Here is a 20,831-nt window from a genome sequence, read left to right as displayed (position 1 = left end):
CAGATGACCTGTTCAATTAGCAGCATGTGCGCTGGATGAACTGGGTAGAGGAGTATGAGAATGAGTTTCCAATGCTGATTCACCCATTCCAATGGGAGGAAGGGAGCTTGGTTTGCTGCAATGGCATCAGCTTTAGCATGGAGCCTAGTGTGCCCACCCTGCACAATGGTAAGCCTCTTGGGGAAGAAGCAGGTCTTGCTTGGTACTGAGCATGCACCTCTGGAAAGTTGATATCCTGGGACACACAATCTGCCAAGTGGGTGGTTAGGACATTCCATAAGATAAGAAGACTGGTCCACTTCTTAAAACCTATCATCTCCACTAAGGGATGAATGGGCCAGAGATCTTTTGGCCCAAACAGGGGACAGTATGGGTCAACTCGGTACAGGAAGAAACAAAGAGAGATTATTAGGCTAACACTTTGGACTCAAAATTGAAAAATTTGTAAAGCTGAAGAGAGGGTGCCATGTCACTGTAGTAATTCCAATTTTCCATCTGAATCATCACTAGACCCTGAAGAATACTTTCTAGTCTACTCTTACTGTCCACCTCATTCTGATACCAATGTTTATAAAATGAATGGGCAACTCCTAGATCCCTGGACTAATAGCTTTTTAATTTCCCTGTACATAATACAGTTTCTGTAGTAAAAGTCAAAGAGACTGAATACAGGTGGATGTGCCTTTACGTCTGGTGGCAAAACATAATTCAGATGACTCTTTCTTTGGTGGAATAATGTGGTGGAACTGCTGTACAGGGGGGATACCTTAAGGAGTCAAAAGCCCTTCTTTGAAATATATAGCATACCTTTAGGAAACTGCTCCAATCACCAGTCTGTCAGCAATAAAGTGATAAAAGTTTTTGTAACTCAGTGAAAAAGGCAAAAAATCTTTGATCTAATGGAAAAGACAGGAGTGCTTTGATTGAGTGCAACAATGGCAAGGAACAGTGTGGATACATGAAAAACTGCATCATTCTTCATCCCGAACATTTTCTTTTTGTTGAGGGAAAAATAAATCTGGCTACTGTTTTGTTTGTCTTGTACTTCATAAACACTTGCTACTCAGATACAGCTCCTCGTGGTCTTGCACAGTGGTGCTAGCAGCAGAGGGGAAAATAATGTGGTGCTAGCAGCAGAGAACTGAGAAAAGCGACTACTTTCCTGATCTAAGTATTTTTTTGCTGTTTTACCTGAGAGACCTTCTTTTTCCTACTTTGAACAAGTTTAAACTGCCTTATTACCTGTTTTTTGCATTGCACATTATCAGCATTTAAGTTACAGTTGGTCGAAAGTTTGTTTGTTAAATTTAACTGTTGAGGCTGCCCACTAAAGTGCACTAGCTTGTGTAATTGATTTATTACTGTTTCCTGCATTTCTGTGTACTTTTTAACTCAAAAAACAAAAAAAAATCCTTGTTTTCCCGCATTTTCTCGACTAGTTTAGACCAGTATACAGGCTTTGCTGTATTCTGGACTGTGGTGTAGTTCCTGTGTTGTCCATTACCTTACTTGGATAGAAGGAAGTTTCTTTGCTCACCAGTGGGAGTGGGGAGCCTTGAGCAGCCTATCTGTCCCTGAAGGAGTGACCTCAGCACAACAGCTTGTAGTAATTGGTCGTTTTGGACCATTTCCAGCTCTTTTGAAGTTCCCTGTTTCAAATCCGCCTCTGAGCGTTTTTTCTGACTATACTACTTAGATACCGCTCCTCGTGGTCCTGCAAGAGTGGTGCTAGCAGCAGAGAACTGAGAAAAGCGACTACTTTCCTGATCTAAGTATTTTTTTTGCTGTTTTACCTGAGAGACCTACTTTTTCTTACTTTGAACAAGTTTAAATTGCTTTATTACCTGTTTTTTGCATTGCACATTATCTGCACTTAAGTTACAGTTGGTCGAAAGTTTGTTTGTTAAATTTAACTGTTGAGGCTGACCACTAAAGTGCGCTAGCCTATGTAATTGATTTATTACTGTTTCCTGCATTTCTGTGTACTTTTAAACTCAAAAAACAAAAAAATATATATATCCTTGTTTTCCCGCCTTTTCTCGACTAGTTTAGACCAATATACAGGCTTTGCTGTATTCTGGACTGTGGTGTAGTTCCTGTGTTGTCCATTGCCTTACTTGGATAGAAGGACGTTTCTTTGCTCACCAGTGGGAGTGGGGAGCCTTGAGCAGCCTATCTGTCCCTGAAGGAGTGACCTCAGCACAAGAGCTTGTAGTAATTGGTCGTTTTGGACCATTTCCAGCTCTTTTGAAGTTCCCTGTTTAAAATCCGTGTTTGCGTGGCTTATGCTGACAGCATAGCGCTGGTTAAACAGGCTTAAACTATTCCTGGCTCTGCCAAGTCTGCACTTCAGTTTTTCCCTTAAGAAAGCTCTACTTTCAACAAAATCAGTCTATTCGCTATATTATAAGCCTAGCACTTTCTCCTAAAACCTTTCTTTCAAGTGAAGCACCCATAAACTAACGTAAGCACTACATCCACCTACAACCCGTGTTAATACCCACTTCCCTTCAAAGTCCTCTCTGACCCAGTTTCACATCACTCCCTTATACTATTCTGGCTTGTCGAGTGGTATATTACTGACGTCCTCTCAAGTTCAGCTGGTTAATCTGCGAATCCTGAGACAATGTTACAATTGTCTCATGTACACAGACAACCCTCTCCTCCTCCCAACAAACACATGTGAGAGATGCAACTATATAGCCAAACTGGAGGCTGAACTCTCTCAACAGAGGACTAGCAAGGCCAGACATGAGGAGAAGGTAACCACACAAACAAACCCAGTCTCACATAAACCAACCACAACTGCAAACCAAACACATAAAAACACAAAGACATACTCAGAGGCTCTAATAAAAAACTTACCAAAACAACAGAGGCTCCGGGTTTACAAGTGGAGTCCCACAAGGCTCTGTCTTGGAACCCCTCTTGTTCAGCATTTATTTCTCAGATGTGCAGGCAAACATAGGGGGTTGTGGCTGACAAAGTTCGCAGATGACTGCAAACTAGGTGCCATAGTCGATACACCAGCTGACACATGCATCCTTCAGAAGGGCCTTACAGAAACAGATGACTGGTGCCAGAGTCTTGGCCTTAAACTAAATGCCAAAAAATGTATAGTCATCTGCTTTGGGAAAAACAAAGTACCCACAAATTACCACATAGGTGGTAACCCATTAAGTACGGAAAAAGTAATCAGAGACCTGGGGACCCAAGTTGACGGTGACCTCTCATTTGACACCCACGTCGCCAAAGTGGTTAGAAAGACCTTCTACCTTGCCCACCTTATCATGAAGGGATTCACATCCAGATCAAAGGATGTCATTGTACCCCTATATTCCTCCCTTATCAGGCCTATGATCGAGTACAATGCTCCATTTGGTATGTACCTCACCCAGCACATGCAGCAGCTGGAGAGACCCCAAAAGTACCTCACCAAGAGGATCAAGGGTCTCCAACATATGTCATATGTTGCCAGACTAAAGAAGCTCCAGCTCTATTCAGTAGCATACCGCCTGCTCAGAGGTGATCTGTACCTGACGTACAAGGCCATGTCCAATCCGGAATTAATGGACATGCTCCACCTCAAAAAATCCAAATCCATCAGAGCCATGAGAGCTAAAGATCTAAACCTCAGCACAAATATGAATAGGACATGCTGGAGGGACAGATTCATAACCCAGAGGCTTCCCGCACTCTGGAACAGGATCCCAGTCCATGTTAGGCAGAGCCCTTCACTGACTCTCTTGACGAGTGGATGGGTGATCGTAGGTTTACCCCGGGGGTCATCTCTGTGTCATTACTAGACAGAGGCACAGTAAACTAAATTTATTTTGTACACTTTTGTATCATTATATGGGGTGGCGAAAGCCACGTACACTATGGCTAGGCTTATAAATGCCCTAGGGCAGATAGCCTAGTACTATACTATGAAACTATGAGGATAGTTCTTTTATGTAATGTCAAATATATAGGGGCCCTGAATAACTCTTTCAGACCAGTTACTGTCTTTTATTTAAGATCAGATGGAGTATTTTGAGCATTCTCTTTAAAATGTACATCTGAACTAAAGAAGCATCCAAGAAGGAGACACCTCTGTAAGTCTGTGGCCTGAGACAGGAATGAGTCAACTAGCAGTGAAGAAACTGAGCTTAGCAACAGTGTTAACTATAATTAGCAACTGCCACCCCCCCCTTTGCTAGTGTGCAGCTTGACATCATTTGCACAGCTCTCCTTCAAGTAGTTTATCTATAATTTCTTATACCTAACTCAAAAAGTACAGTTTTGTACCTACCATAAATGTAGATGTTCGAGTGCTAATACAGCTGCAGTAATCACATATGGGTTCTCTGCCGTCAGGCAGGTCCTCGGTCGGCCGAATTCCAAAGTCTTGGTCCGGCGTCGGTTGTTGTCCCCTCTTCCCTGACGTCAGTGCGACAGGGGTATATAAGTTACAGCCGACGCCATATTCTTCAGTCTTTTCTTGCCCCAGATGTCAGGTGCCCCCAAAAGAAGGCAATAGATAAATTTTATATATATATATATATATATAGATATATATATATATATATATATATATATATATATATATAAATATATACAAGCAATGCAATGTTACCTAGAGGGGAAGGAGGGAGGGAAACCTGTACTGCAGCTGTATTAGCACTCGAACATCTACATTTATGGTAGGTACAAAACTGTACTATGTTCATCATGCATACAGCTGCAGTAATCATATATGGGTAGAATCCCAAAGCTACGCACAGGGTGGTAGGCACTAGGTAGAACTGGGATGAGCCAGAATGCCCTGCAATACAGCAGTAGCAAAGCCTGCTCTAGTTTTGGAGTATAAAGGCAGGTGGTAGTGTCTAGTGAAGGTATGTACAGAACTCCAAGTGGCTGCCTCCAAGATATCTTTGGTAGGAACTCCTCTGAGGAAGGCTGTGGAGGTAGCTGTGGCCCTGGTGGAATGTGGTCTGATGCCTGCAGGGACAGATTTTCCCATGATGGGAGTAACAAAAACGTATGCAGTGGCCTATCTATTTAGAGATTGTCTGTTTGGCAACAGGCTTCCCTTGAGCTCCTACAGCATAAGACACAAAAAGTTGTTCTGATTTCCTGAAAGGCTTTGTTCTGTCCAAATAGTAACAAAGCTGCCTATGGATGTCTAAGGAATGTAGCAGCCTTTCCCCTTTGTTTTGAGGATTGGGGTAAAAGGTAGGCAAGTGTATGGCTTGATTTAAAGCTACCTTGGATACCACTTTAGGCATAAATGACGGGTTGGTACGAAGGGAAACCCTGTCCAGATGGAAGATAAGAAAGGGCTGCACAGCCATGAGGGCTTGAAGTTCCGAGACCCTACGAGCTGAGGTAATGGCCAGAAGGAAAGCTGTTTTCCAGGACAAGTATTGCAAATCTGTTGAGGCAGCTGGTTCAAAGGGAGGCAATGTTAATTGTTCTAGGATGAAATTAAGATCCCAGGCTGGCACTGGTTGTTTCCTTGGTGACCTTATATTCTTAGCCCCTCTGAGGAATTGCCTTAAAAGTGGATGAGAGAATAACGGTGGATCAGTGTTGAATTCTGCAGAAATGGCTGAGGCATGGATTTTTATGGAGGAGAATGAAAGTCCACTGTTCAGCAGCTCTGCTAGATACTGTAATACCTGAGGCAGATTTAGTTTTCTAGGGTCCTGGCCTCTTTTCTCATTCCATGAGCAAAACAGTTTCTATTTTGCGGAGTAAGTCCTCCTAGTAGATGGCCTTCTGGCCTCCAGAATGACATCCTGCACCTCTTTGGAGAGTAGGGTCTGCTGTGGTGTTAAGGAATTTTCCATGCAGCAAGATTGAGTGTTTTTAGCTGACTGTGAAGAGTTTTGTAGCTGTGCTGAGTCAGTAGAAGAGGCATTAGAGGTAGAGGCCAAGGAGGAGTATGTGTTAGGCTCCTTAGGAGTGGGTACCAGTGCTGCCTTGGCCAGTCTGGAGCAATCAGTATCATCTTCGGTCTGTCTGCTCTTGCTTTCAAGAGTACCTTGGATAGAAGGGGCAGAGGTGGGAAAGCGTACACTGTCCATGCTGTCCAACTGAATGAAAGGGCGTCCACCCTCCATGCCTTTGGATGAAAAGTCCTGGAACAAAACTTTTCCAATTGATGGTTCCTGTGGGAGGCGAAGAGGTCTATGTCTGGCCTTCCCCATGCTTGGATTATCTTTGTAAACACCTGTGGATGTAGCTTCCATTCATGTGGATCGGTCATATTTCTGCTTAGGTTGTCTGCCAGCGTGTTTTCCAAACCTGGCAAGTACTGTGCTTGAAGTTCGATTTGCCATTCCAAAGCCAAGTTCCAAAGTGTCATGGCTAGTCTGCACAGGGGATATGAATGAGTTCCTCCTTGTTTGTTTATGTACCACATTACTGTGGTGTTGTCTGTTCTTATCAATAATTGTCCTGGATGCAGGAGGTCCTTGAATGCTGTAATTGCATTTATCACTGCTAGCATTTCTTTTTGATTGATGTGAAGATGCTTTTCCTTTTGGGACCATTTGCCCTGAATGCACCTGCCTGTCATGTGTGCCCCCCAGGCGTAATCTAAGGCGTCTGTTGTGATGACTTGATTTGCTTGAGGCTTGCAGAATGGGAGACCTGTGTTTGCTTGACATGCTTGGGCCCACCATAGAAATTCCTTTTGCAAACATGGAATTATTGGTATTATTGTTTCCAACTTGTGGCTGTGTTGAGACCATAGGTTTTTTAGGTACCACTGAAGTGTTCTCATATGCAACTTTGCACATGGGATTAAAAGAATGAAAGATGCCATGAAGCCCAGAGCCTGCAGGATTTTCCTTGCAGTAAGCCTGGTGCAATTTTGAAGTAATGAGTTAGTTGCCCTTGTTTTTCTGGCGTAAGATAGGCCATCTGGGTGTTTGTGTCCAAGTTGGCACCCAGGAAAGTTATTTTCTGAGATGGTGTCAGCCTGGATTTCTCTTTGTTGATTGTGTATCCCAGAGAATTCAGTAACCGTGTTGCATAAGCCAGATGTTCCAAAAGAGTGTGCTTGCTGTCCGCTTGGATCAGGCAGTCATCCAAATAAGGGTAAATTTGTATCCCTTGCAGTCTGCAGTAGGCAATTACTGATGCCAGGCATTTCGTGAATACTCTGGGCGCAGTAGATAAGCCAAAGGGCAATGCAGAGAATTGATAGTGGATTAAACCTGCAAGAAATCTGAGGTATCTTCTGCAGCTTTGTCTGATTGGGACATGCAGGTATGCCTCCTTGAGGTCCAATGTTACCAGCCAAAACTCCTTGCCCAGCATGGGAAGAAGTTGCTGTAATGTGAGCATCTTGAATTTTGGTACGAGTAGAAATGTATTTAGGATGGATAAGTCCAAAATGGGTCTCCAGTCGGTTCCTTTTCTTGGCACCAGAAAAAGTCTGGAATAAAAACCTTGACCTTGTTCGTGAGTATTAACCTCTTGAATGGCTTTCATATCCATGAGTTTTGTAATTTGTATTTGCGCCTCTGCCCTTTGATTGTGTGGCAGGTTTGGCATGCCTCTCATTTTTGGAAGAGTGTGAAAATAAAATCTGTAGCCTCTGTTTATTATGTCCAGGATCCATTTGTCTGTTGTGATAATCTGCCAATTTCTTGAAAATAGTGCCAGCTTTCCTCCCAAGGGGGCTGCCAGCTGAAATTTGCTTGGCATTAAAAGGAGGAAGTCATTGGGTTTGCTTTCTATATTGTTGTGCACTGTCCTCACCACCTCTTGGTGCTTGAGATTGCCATTGTCTGCCTCTATATGATCCTTGAGCTTGCCCTCTGCCCCTTGAGCGCCTGTATCTACCTCTTTGGGGCTTGTCAGTGGCTGGAAAGGACCAGTTCTTTGAAGGCCAATTTCTGCTAAAACAAGGTGGCTGTACCTGTAGAAAAGCCTTGACAGTTTGCATAGATTTAGCTTTTTCTTCCATTTTCCGTAGTATCTCATCAGCATTAGTACCAAATAGCACATCCTTTTGTAAAGGAGCATCTAATAGCTTAGCTTTAACATGATCAGGCAAACTTTGTTCCCTAAGCCAGGCATTTCTACGAATGACTGCTCCTGTAGCAGCAGCTCTATTTGAGGCCTCTAAGGCATCATAACCACATTGTAAGGTGTGTTTACCCACTTGTTCTGCACTATGTATCATATCCTGCAATTCCTTCAAATCTGGTTGTTCAGGTTGAGACATTTTGTTTCTTAATTGTGATAACAGAAACTGCTGATATTTAAGCATATGGAACTGACAATTTAAGGCCCTCATGGCTAGGGTGGCCGAGGTGTATACCTTTTTCCCCCACCTTTCTAAGGATCTAGATTCTCTTTCAGAAGGTAGTGGGTTCTTGGCAGTAGAGGCCTTCATTCCCTTGGGGCCTTGAGAAATGGTTTCAGGGTCAGCATTATGGCTTTTGAAAAGAAATTGGTGAGAGTTAAGGACTCTGTAGTACCTATCAGGTTTGACTGGTGCAGGAGGCAGGGAATCCAGATTAAGACAAGTTTCCGAGTAAACATCATCAAGTATGTCCAGGACAGGAGGTATAGCCAGAGGTCTGTGTTGAGGTAACAAAAGAAATTCCCTAAGCCTTTTCTTAGAATCAGAAAAGTCTTGGCCTTCCCAATGGAAATGCTTCCTCAAGGTGTGCAAGGTTTCCCCAAAAGAGAAATCCTCTGGGGGAGATACAGAAGGAATGGACTGTTCTGCATCAGAATCTTCATAAGGGGAGTACGAGTGTTCCTCCACATCAGAATGTTCTGAGAAAATGGAGCCCTGTTAAGAAGAGGGAGAGTCTTCCTCCACTCTGGGTCTCTTGTCTGGAGGGGGTTGGGAACTCCTGATATAGGAAATTAAATCCTCAGGCATTTTAAGCATCTGCTTTTTAGGCATGGAGCCTGAGGATGGGCCCTGTGCAACAGGCCTCTTGGGATGCATGGCTGATTTTGACTTAGTGAAGGCCTCAATAGAAAAGGAAGAAGAGGGCCTAAATACACCCTGGGTGGAAGTGGACCTGTCCACACTAGGAGGCTCAACACCCACTGTGGTTTCGGTGGTTGAAGTCTGAGTAAGGGCCGAGGTACCAGCGGTCTCGGGTACAGAAGACACCGCCAAGGAAGTGTCGTCGGTAATCAGGGACTGCATAGGCGTCTCGCTGAGAACCGGACCACGTGTAGCCGGCTTTGGCATGGAGTCGGTGGAGACCGCGTGTCGGTCTTTATCCTTGCGTTTTTTGGATAAAACGGTAGTCGGAGTATCCGACGACATTTTATAATCAAAAGTTTTACCAAAATAATGTTGGGCGAACTCCGCCCGACGCTTAATAGTGCGTTTATTGAAAGTCGCACAGAAGCGACAGACCGAGACGTTGTGGTCTGGGCCTAAACAAGGTATGCAAAGGGAATGGAAATCCTTATGTGGTATTTGCTTCCCACAAGAAATACAATTGTTAACTTTGTCTGACATCGGTCTGAGGCAAGAAAAGTTAACCCAACGGGGTACTTGGCTTTAAAGAAGACTTCGGTTTCCAATTTTTCGTAAATTCAGGAGCTGGCCGACCGGCACTTGCGAACTGCTTCTGCTTCGGGCACCGCGCGGCAAAAAAGACTGAAGAATATGGCGTCAGCTATAACTTATATACCCCTGTCGCACTGACGTCAGGGAAGAGGGTACAACAACCGATGCCGGACCAAGACTTTGGAATTCGGCCGACCGAGGACCCGCCTGACTGCAGAGAACCCATATGTGATTACTGCAGCTGTATGCACGATGAACATCTGTTCTTAACAAGCACCGATATTAGCATAATTCAAGGTAAGACATGTCCTCTTTACAGACAAGTTCCTGGGCTCCTCTGTGGTTCTGTTTTCTTTTTCTCTTTTTTGCAAAAAAAAAAAAAATTATTGAAACATAAACAGCCCTATTTTAATGCTACACTTTTTAAATTGTAAACATTATGATAACAATGTATGAACCACTACAATATAAAGAAACGTGTGAAGCATAATAACATGAACCCGCTGAAATTTTTAAACCAAACATTTTGAACAGCTTTTTTATATGGGAATACCCATAAACAGCATGTACTAAATTTGCAACTCACTCAGACTAAAGTAACAGACAGCTCAGCTATAGAAAACATAATAAAAAAGGACTCTTCCTGATTAGCTAATGCTACATGAATATAGTCTTAACTTGATGGTCATGTCCAAGTCCGTTATCCAGTTCACCACTATGTTTGCATTTGTTTTCTTACCGTCTCATTCATATGAGAAGCTTCCAGGGTCCAAAGACAATTAAAGTTATCAATTCCTCTACAGTTTGAGACATCTGACCTTTCCATTTTCTTGCTACAGACTTCTTAACCACTATTAATAATGGGTCAAGTAAAGCCCTATCCTTCCAGACACATTCTTATCAATCATAAAGACCAATTATGAATATCCCTGAGCCAAGCTCTAACCTATTATGCCAAAGTCTGTTGCACAAAACTTGCAAACATTGCTTAAATGGTTCAAGGAATCTATAGCCTTAAAAGATATGGGTCCAGTCCCCAAGGGATCCATCTCTGCACTTCGAACAGTATGGGGGATTGCTTGCCTATAACCTGTATCTGGGCTGGGGTATAAAAGTACTTATGCATACAGGGCTGCCCAAAAAATTGAATTTATGTGAACTTGCTTGCATACCTGTAGTGAATAGTGTTCTCTCCTAATTTTGCTAACCGAAATGCTATTGTCCCTATAAGGACCCTGCATGCAGAGATAATTCATTTAAATTCTGTTGACAGCCTCTTCCCAACAGCTGAATTATCAAGAGTCAATCTACATATACACACACACACAAACAAACACACACAAGCTGTATTTATATCAACAGCTGATAGTCTGTTAATAATTACGATGCCACATAATTAATAATTAAGCTAAAAACAATGGAAATTTCATGAAAAGGTTAGAACCAAGGGCAAAACAGATAATCGTGCTACAGCTTAACAGCAGAAGCTAAATGCTGTGGTTAAAAGAAGTTAGAGCTGGGTTCCCTGTGATCTATACATTAAAATGAACAATTTAAAATTCTGTTTAAAATGTTAATCAATAACAATCTCAGGAAGAAACAACAGACTAGCATTAATGGCAGTAGATATAACTACACTGAGGTAAAACATGAACCTTCAAAACAAAACTAACGAAAATAATAAACAAGAAAATTTAAAATGTCCTTACCTGTCCTAGAGTACATTCAAACTCCCCAAGGAAGTCATCATCACTCAGATCGATGGTTTTATTATCAATATCATAAATTCCAAACTTCAGTGTCTGCACAATCTCAAAGTAGTAATCTACCTGAAACCTCTTGCTGAATTTGGGGTTAAGGCAGTTTTTGATTCTTTCTGTTCGGTCAACCTAAAACAAACAATCAAACATAAGAACTACTGGTTCAATGCTGAGAACATAAGTTACAAAAATAAGGCAACAAATTTTGCGCAGTTAACAAATTTGTGGAATAATTCACAGACACCATCCACTTACAGTTCTAGATGAAAGGCAGAAGGATTCTCAGCTGCAGAACTGTGAGAAAGTTACTCATGGTCAGTGGACCAGTGACTGAGATGTATGGTGTAATGTACATAACATTGTGCTAAACATATCACAAAGAGTCTGCTACAGACTATACAAAAGCTCCAGAAACAGTTTTGGGGTAAATCAGCACAGCAGGGTCGAAAACACAGCTTCTTGTGTTTCTGTATCCCACTGTAGGGCCAAGTAGATGGATTGCTGACAATGCAGTGCAGCATAAAAAGGGTACTGTACTCCAGCATTTGTCATCCTTTTTAAGAGACATTAAACCAAGGTCCCTTCTGCCGGAGTTAGTGGTAATTGTAGTGGATGTAAAAGATCCTACAGCTACTATCAAAAACAGTAGGGAAAATTCCTGGCCAAATTTCCCCTCAAAGTATAAACACCACCTTGGATCTCCCCTGAAGAGAGGCTAATCATCTAGTGGGACAAACCAGATCAACAAACAATGGATAGATAAACAAATACATAAATGAATTGTAACAAAGCAGGGGTGGATAGCAACACAACTTATATGCTTCACACCCTGACTGGGTACACAGTGCCTGTGTCATTTTAGTTCAAGGAAAGGGTGTACATTATTAAGGTCTGTGCTTCCAACACACTGATAGAGAAGTCACAGTAAAGAATATAAAGCATGACAGCCGGCACACTATGTAATACAAGTTATTTGTAGTGACAGAGGGAGTATAATGGCTGTATAACTTTTGTCAATGGGATGGGTGGGAACATACAGTGCTTATGTGTATTTAGGTAAAATACAAAGGCACACATGTACCATCCATATGTGTGTGTGTGTGTGTGTGTGTGTGTGTGTGTGTGTGTGTGTGTGTGTCTCAGAGAAAGAGCTACATTGCACATCTGAATGAGAGAGATCTATGCAGTAGCATACTGATACTGAGACAGTACAACATGCAATCTGGAGACAAACTATTTCACAAAAGTTTACAACTGCTTTTGCCTCAATATCAACTACTGTCTGCTGACCCGTACTTGAATCTCATTGCAATCTTGCAATCTCTATGTAGCATTTGCTAAATTGCAGCAACATATCAGGCTGTATAACAGGACATATAGCCAAAAATGCTTTGTTGGTGCAATTGTATAGTGGCAGCAAGCAGCAAGTGGGTTCTACTCTCTTACTGTACTCTGTTTGCAATATTTGTGTCCACTTACTTATGGACAGGATACATGTGTAGTTTAGGCTAATATGCATGTTTATATACATGCAAGTTAGTGTCTTGGTGGGTGTCTGCATGTTAAGGGTAGCCTTCACATGGTATGATCCGTTCACAGCATTATTAGCTCTGAAGATACTGTTGTGGTGTCAGTACTATGACTATGACAGAAGACCAATGTAGTTGTGATATAAATGAATATCAGCTAACAGGCTTGACACACAGTTCAGCTGTCTTTAAGCTGTATTAGCAGTGTTATTTATGATGAGTTGCTGCCTGTGCTTTCTAGAACACTGCATGTCCCCAGTTTAAAAAACTATCCCAGTAACAAATGTTTATTATAATCTCTGGCCCTCATGTCCACCTCAGGTACTCTCTCTAAAGGTGTACCTCAAGGCTCTGTGTTTGGACCTCTCCTTTTCTCTCTTTTACCTCCTTTCATAAATCATCTTCCTACTGATCTCCCTCATACTAACCTTCTGCTTCAGGCAGATGACTTAAATCTTAACTTGTTCTCACAAACAAGTTTCATTGCTTGGTACTACACATTAATCTGACCTTTCCGGTGTCTGGAATTGGCTATCACAAAATAAACAGGAAACTAATGTAAACAAATCTAATGATAAGTTACATGCAAACTCAAAAAAAACTTTTTATGTCTTCCACCTTTCAGTTAAACATATATAGTCTTACCTAGTACATCACTGCCTCTAGTTACAGAGCAATAATACCTTGATATTCTTACTGACCAGATTGTCTCATTCCAATTCTGCATAGAACTTTGATCACAGAAGGTCCTCCAGCAATTATAACTTGCACATAGGTTTCTTAACCTATTAACTTGAATGTGATCTCTCTGTCTTTGCTAATACTGTAGCTCTGCATACAGTGCTCCTCTACTGCAAAAACTGGAGACAGAATTCTTAGATGCATCCACCTATCTCAACGGAACAAACACTACTGCGTCACAATTCAAAAAGACATCTGGTCCCCAAGAGGCAGAGGGCCATATATCTTCTTGATACCTTACTCTTTAAACTATTGCAAGAGTCTTCCTGTCCACCATTTTAATTCAGTTTGTTGCAGTCATGTCTTCAATGTTATGTTTGCCATTTGACCAGGGAAATGTCTGAAAAGAGTCTTTGGACCAGTTCATTCTTCTTGTGAACAAACAAAGCTAAAAACAAAATCAACTACCAAGGAATACAGTAACATGGCTCTTCTGAAGTCCTGTTAGATAGGCTAGCTAGGAATCTTGTTCTGGCAGTTTCCATGTTTTTCTACATAACAGTCTTAAGCACTGCATGCCATGGCTATAAATCCAAGCTATACTGATTAAAAAGAAAATCACAGTTTTAGAGTACGTGAAACTAGCTGCTAAAACAATAGTCTTTTTTCAGAATGAAGTTCAAAATGAAGAAGATTAAGTCAATTTTAGTTAAATTTCTGATGTAGCAGTGTTACTCTTGTAAAGACGTACAAATGCACCTTAAGATGTAAAACATTGTAATTAAATGGCAACTAAGTTCTGATTCTCCCACAATTGCTTCTCTCTCTAAAACAGATAAAATACACCACATAAACAGTTATTTTCTCATCGCCTTTACTTAATGTAAGGATTCTACAACAGCAAGTTATGAAAGGGTGTGGTTTATGCAGTGCATTTAGTGTGTAGCTTTAAATATGCCAACGGGTAGTTCCTACATGTCATTTGAAACAAATTATTTCCAGAAAGCAGTTTGAATGAACATCTCATGAGGGCTATAAGCTTTTCATCAGCGCATATTTGTTTAGACAATATTCTGACAAATATTACTACATTACTTGGTGGAAGAGTGGAGAAATATATCTGAAAAAGGAATACATGTGCAATGTATATATTTCCAGAACTGACAACATATACCAGTTTTTATCAGTCTATAAGTTTTAAAGTAATGAAGCACGATTTTCAGTGAGAAAATCTCTGACTGCAAGGCAGCTTAGCAGATAACTAGATGCTTTGGATCCAGAAATTCTATTTATTATTCACTGTGAGTAGAGCAGTTGAAAGGTCTACAAAGGTACAAGTGTGCCACATTTTTACATGCCATTGGGGAAGAAACCGTAAAATATTTAGCTCTTACTTTTTTTGAACAGAAGAAAGAAAACAAACCAGAAATAAGGGGAGGTTTCAGCGTAAATGTGATCCTAGAAAGAACCTGGCACTTGCCATATCATCTTCACAACGGATAATGGCTTAAGGAGGCTACAGATGTTTGTGTTACTAAACTAAACAACTGCAACAACAGCTGGCAAGCAACATGACTTTAGTAATTAAAAACTGTATGTGCTAAAAATGATGGACAGGCTACTACATTAACAGAAAAAAAACATTGCCTTAGCAGAAGTTATGGATATGCACAGCAAGTGACATTAGGACACATATAAAAGTTGCAAAAGAGGAAGAATACAAGATAAAATGAAAATCAAATAAAAAGGTTAAATGATTAATACAATTTATTATATGAATGGAGGCAAAGAGAGACAAAAATATACAGAAATTATCGTGTCGTTAAAATTCAAACCTCAAACCAAGTGCGGCTATAAACAAGGAAATATTTGCCTACCTTTGATCACTTTTGTAGAATATGTGATATAAATAACTATTTTGCAAAGATGCGCAAAAGGAAAGAATAAGCGAGTTCAAAGAAATGTCCATGCTGTTAAACAGAAACATGAAATGAGGCATTTGCTGGAATGCACATCGTAACATTGGCAAAATACGGAGAATATTAATTTAAACTAGACTCAGGTGTACAGTATCAAGATACTTTTGAAAGATTGTAGTTAAAGGCACCAAAATTGTCTGCATGCTGATAATGCATTCAGGGCATCAAGTAATGTCAATGGTTCAAAATCCAATGAGACAAGAGTATAAAAATAAATAAAAGATCCTGTTTTGAACTGTATTCATGCAAAGTAATTTGAGCCATTATTATTGGTCATCTGCACTTCAAGAAGCAGGGAATGGTAAACAAAATGGTAGCAAAGTGCGGATGTATACCACAATCCATTCATTTCAGGTATAGTACAAGGCCAGAGCAAAAGTACATTTTAATACTCTGTTGATTTATTTAAAGACTTAGGAAATTGGCTAGAAGCATATCATGTACAAATACATTATGAGGGGCTACCCTTGTCCTGTTCAGCTTGTCAGCCATATAATTTTCCTCTGACAAAAAGTAGGATGCTTGTAGAGTGGCAACATACTGTGAAGCTATAATCCTAGCTACCATGGCTTATTAGTAAAGGGGGTACAGCCTGGTTCCTCCTTGCCTGCAGATATATATATATATATATATAAATATATACAAGCAATGCAATGTTACCTAGAGGGAAGGAGGAGGGAAACCTGTACTGCAGTTGTATTAGCACTCTAACATCTACATTTATGGTAGGTACAAAACTGTACTATGTTCATCATGCATACAGCTGCAGTAATCATATATGGGTAGAATCCCAAAGCTACACACAGGGTGGTAGGCACTAGGTAGAACTGGGATGAGCCAGAATGCCCTGCAATACAGCAGTAGCAAAGCCTGCTCTAGTTTTGGAGTATAAAGGCAGGTGGTAGTGTCTAGTGAAGGTATGTACAGAACTCCAAGTGGCTGCCTCCAAGATATCTTTGGTAGGAACTCCTCTGAGGAAGGCTGTGGAGGTAGCTGTGGCCCTGGTGGAATGTGGTCTGATGCCTGCAGGGACAGATTTCCCATGATGGGAGTAACAAAAACGTATGCAGTGGCCTATCTATTTAGAGATTGTCTGTTTGGCAACAGGCTTCCCTTGAGCTCCTACAGCATAAGACACAAAAAGTTGTTCTGATTTCCTGAAAGGCTTTGTTCTATCCAAATAGTAACAAAGCTGCCTATGGATGTCTAAGGAATGTAGCAGCCTTTCCCCTTTGTTTTGAGGATTGGGGTAAAAGGTAGGCAAGTGTATGGCTTGATTTAAAGCTACCTTGGATACCACTTTAGGCATAAATGACGGGTTGGTACGAAGGGAAACCCTGTCCAGATGGAAGATAAGAAAGGGCTGCACAGCCATGAGGGCTTGAAGTTCCGAGACCCTACGAGCTGAGGTAATGGCCAGAAGGAAAGCTGTTTTCCAGGACAAGTATTGCAAATCTGTTGAGGCAGCTGGTTCAAAGGGAGGCAATGTTAATTGTTCTAGGATGAAATTAAGATCCCAGGCTGGCACTGGTTGTTTCCTTGGTGGCCTTATATTCTTAGCCCTCTGAGGAATTGCCTTAAAAGTGGATGAGAGAATAACGGTGGATCAGTGTTGAATTCTGCAGAAATGGCTGAGGCATGGATTTTTATGGAGGAGAATGAAAGTCCACTGTTCAGCAGCTCTGCTAGATACTGTAATACCTGAGGCAGATTTAGTTTTCTAGGGTCCTGGCCTCTTTTCTCATTCCATGAGCAAAACAGTTTCCATTTTGCGGAGTAAGTCCTCCTAGTAGATGGCCTTCTGGCCTCCAGAATGACATCCTGCACCTCTTTGGAGAGTAGGGTCTGCTGTGGTGTTAAGGAATTTTCCATGCAGCAAGATTGAGTGTTTTAGCTGACTGTGAAGAGTTTTGTAGCTGTGCTGAGTCAGTAGAAGAGGCATTAGAGGTAGAGGCCAAGGAGGAGTATGTGTTAGGCTCCTTAGGAGTGGGTACCAGTGCTGCCTTGGCCAGTCTGGAGCAATCAGTATCATCTTCGGTCTGTCTGCTCTTGCTTTCAAGAGTACCTTGGATAGAAGGGGCAGAGGTGGGAAAGCGACACTGTCCATGCTGTCCAACTGAATGAAAGGGCCCACCTCCATGCCTTTGGATGAAAAGTCCTGGAACAAAACTTTTCCAATTGATGGTTCCTGTGGAGGCTTAAGAGGTCTATGTCTGGCCTTCCCCATGCTTGGATTATCTTTGTAAACACCTGTGGATGTAGCTTCCATTCATGTGGATCTGTCATATTTCTGCTTAGGTTGTCTGCCAGCTGTTTTCCACACCTGGCAAGTACTGTGCTTGAAGTTCGATTTGCCATTCCAAAGCCAAGTTCCAAAGTGTCATGGCTAGTCTGCACAGGGGATATGAATGAGTTCCTCCTTGTTTGTTTATGTACCACATTACTGTGGTGTTGTCTGTTCTTATCAATAATTGTCCTGGATGCAGGAGGTCCTTGAATGCTGTAATTGCATTTATCACTGCTAGCATTTCTTTTTGATTGATGTGAAGATGCTTTTCCTTTTGGGACCATTTGCCCTGAATGCACCTGCCTGTCATGTGTGCCCCCCAGGCGTAATCTAAGGCGTCTGTTGTGATGACTTGATTTGCTTGAGGCTTGCAGAATGGGAGACCTGTGTTTGCTTGACATGCTTGGGCCCACCATAGAAATTCCTTTTGCAAACATGGAATTATTGGTATTATTGTTTCCAACTTGTGGCTGTGTTGAGACCATAGGTTTTTTAGGTACCACTGAAGTTTTCTCATATGCAACTTTGCACATGGGATTAAAAGAATGAAAGATGCCATGAAGCCCAGAGCCTGCAGGATTTTCCTTGCAGTAAGCCTGGTGCAATTTTGAAGTACTGAGTTAGTTGCCCTTGTTTTTCTGGCGTAAGATAGGCCATCTGGGTGTTTGTGTCCAAGTTGGCACCCAGGAAAGTTATTTTCTGAGATGGTGTCAGCCTGGATTTCTCTTTGTTGATTGTGTATCCCAGAGAATTCAGTAAACCGTGTTGCATAAGCCAGATGTTCCAAAAGAGTGTGCTTGCTGTCCGCTTGGATCAGGCAGTCATCCAAATAAGGGTAAATTTGTATCCCTTGCAGTCCGCAGTAGGCAATTACTGATGCCAGGCATTTCGTGAATACTCTGGGCGCAGTAGATAAGCCAAAGGGCAATGCAGAGAATTGATAGTGGATTAAACCTGCAAGAAATCTGAGGTATCTTCTGCAGCTTTGTCTGATTGGGACATGCAGGTATGCCTCCTTGAGGTCCAATGTTACCAGCCAAAACTCCTTGCCCAGCATGGGAAGAAGTTGCTGTAATGTGAGCATCTTGAATTTTGGTACAGTAGAAATGTATTTAGGATGGATAAGTCCAAAATGGGTCTCCAGTCGGTTCCTTTTCTTGGCACCAGAAAAAGTCTGGAATAAAAACCTTGACCTTGTTCGTGAGTATTAACCTCTTGAATGGCTTTCATATCCATGAGTTTTGTAATTTGTATTTGCGCCTCTGCCCTTTGATTGTGTGGCAGGTTTGGCATGCCTCTCATTTTTGGAAGAGTGTGAAAATAAAATCTGTAGCCTCTGTTTATTATGTCCAGGATCCATTTGTCTGTTGTGATAATCTGCCAATTTCTTGAAAATAGTGCCAGCTTTCCTCCCAAGGGGGCTGCCAGCTGAAATTTGCTTGGCATTAAAAGGAGGAAGTCATTGGGTTTGCGTTCTATATTGTTGTGCACTGTCCTCGCCACCTCTTGGTGCTTGAGATTGCCATTGTCTGCCTCTATATGATCCTTGAGCTTGCCCTCTGCCCCTTGAGCGCCTGTATCTACCTCTTTGGGGCTTGTCAGTGGCTGGAAAGGACCAGTTCTTTGAAGGCCAATTTCTGCTAAAACAAGGTGGCTGTACCTGTAGAAAAGCCTTGACAGTTTGCATAGATTTAGCTTTTTCTTCCATTTTCCGTAGTATCTCATCAGCATTAGTACCAAATAGCACATCCTTTTGTAAAAGAGCATCTAATAGCTTAGCTTTAACATGATCAGGCAAACTTTGTTCCCTAAGCCAGGCATGTCTTAATGACTGCTCCTGTAGCAGCAGCTCTATTTGAGGCCTCTAAGGCATCATAACCACATTGTAAGGTGTGTTTACCCACTTGTTCTGCACTATGTATCATATCCTGCAATTCCTTCAAATCTGGTTGTTCAGGTTGAGACATTTTGTTTCTTAATTGTGATAACAGAAACTGCTGATATTTAAGCATATGGAACTGACAATTTAAGGCCCTCATGGCTAGGGTGGCCGAGGTGTATACCTTTTCCCCCACCTTCTAAGGATCTAGATTCTCTTCAGAAGGTAGTGGGTTCTTGGCAGTAGAGGCCTTCATTCCCTTGGGGCCTTGAGAAATGGTTTCAGGGTCAGCATTATGGCTTTTGAAAAGAAATTGGTGAGAGTTAAGGACTCTGTAGTACCTATCAGGTTTGACTGGTGCAGGAGGCAGGGAATCCGGATTAAGACAAGCTTCCGAGTAAACATCATCAAGTATGTCCAGGACAGGAGGTATAGCCAGAGGTCTGTGTTGAGGTAACAAAAGAAATTCCCTAAGCCTTTTCTTAGAATCAGAAAAGTCTTGGCCTTCCCAATGGAAATGCTTCCTCAAGGTGTGCAAGGTTTCCCCAAAAGAGAAATCCTCTGGGGGAGATACAGAAGGAATGGACTGTTCTGCATCAGAATCTTCATAAGGGGAGTAATGAGTGTTCCTCCACATCAGAATGTTCTGAGAAAATGGAGCCCTGTTAAGAAGAGGGAGAGTCTTCCTCCACTCTGGGTCTCTTGTCTGAGGGGTTGGGAACTCCTGATATAGGAAATTAAATCCTCAGGCATTTTAAGCATCTGCTTTTAGGCATGGAGCCTGAGGATGGGCCCTGTGCAACAGGCCTCTTGGGATGCATGGCTGATTTTGACTTAGTGAAGGCCTTAATAGAAAAGGAAGAAGAGGGCCTAAATACACCCTGGGTGGAAGTGGACCTGTCCACACTAGAGGCTCAACACCCACTGTGGTTTCGTGGTTGAAGTCAGAGTAAGGGCCGAGGTACCAGCGGTCTCGGGTACAGAAGACACCGCCAAGGAAGTGTCGTCGGTAATCAGGGACTGCATAGGCGTCTCGCTGAGAACCGGACCACATGTAGCCGGCTTTGGCATGGAGTCGGTGGAGACCGCGTGTCGGTCTTTATCCTTGCGTTTTTTGGATAAAATGGTAGTCGGAGTATCCGACGACATTTTATAATCAAAAGTTTTACCAAAAT

The 20,831-nt window shown here is 42.0% G+C and overlaps 1 protein-coding gene across 1 annotated transcript in view; it reads right to left on the bottom strand.

Annotated features, from left to right (window-relative positions):
• LOC122796643 (copine-3-like) overlaps positions 1-20,831 on the bottom strand; it is a 1,386,610-nt gene that overhangs the window by 1,048,516 nt on the left and 317,263 nt on the right. Inside the window, exon 3 of the mRNA XM_044065280.1 lies at positions 11,251-11,430. Within this exon, the coding sequence (XP_043921215.1) occupies positions 11,251-11,430 (180 nt within the window). The remainder of the gene's footprint in view (positions 1-11,250; positions 11,431-20,831) is intronic.

The sequence above is a fragment of the Protopterus annectens genome, chromosome 3.part0 (genome assembly GCF_019279795.1).
Source record: "Protopterus annectens isolate FY-2018-M chromosome 3.part0, PAN1.0, whole genome shotgun sequence".
Taxonomy (NCBI): domain Eukaryota; kingdom Metazoa; phylum Chordata; order Ceratodontiformes; family Protopteridae; genus Protopterus; species Protopterus annectens.
This window is presented reverse-complemented; position numbering and strand designations above follow the sequence as displayed.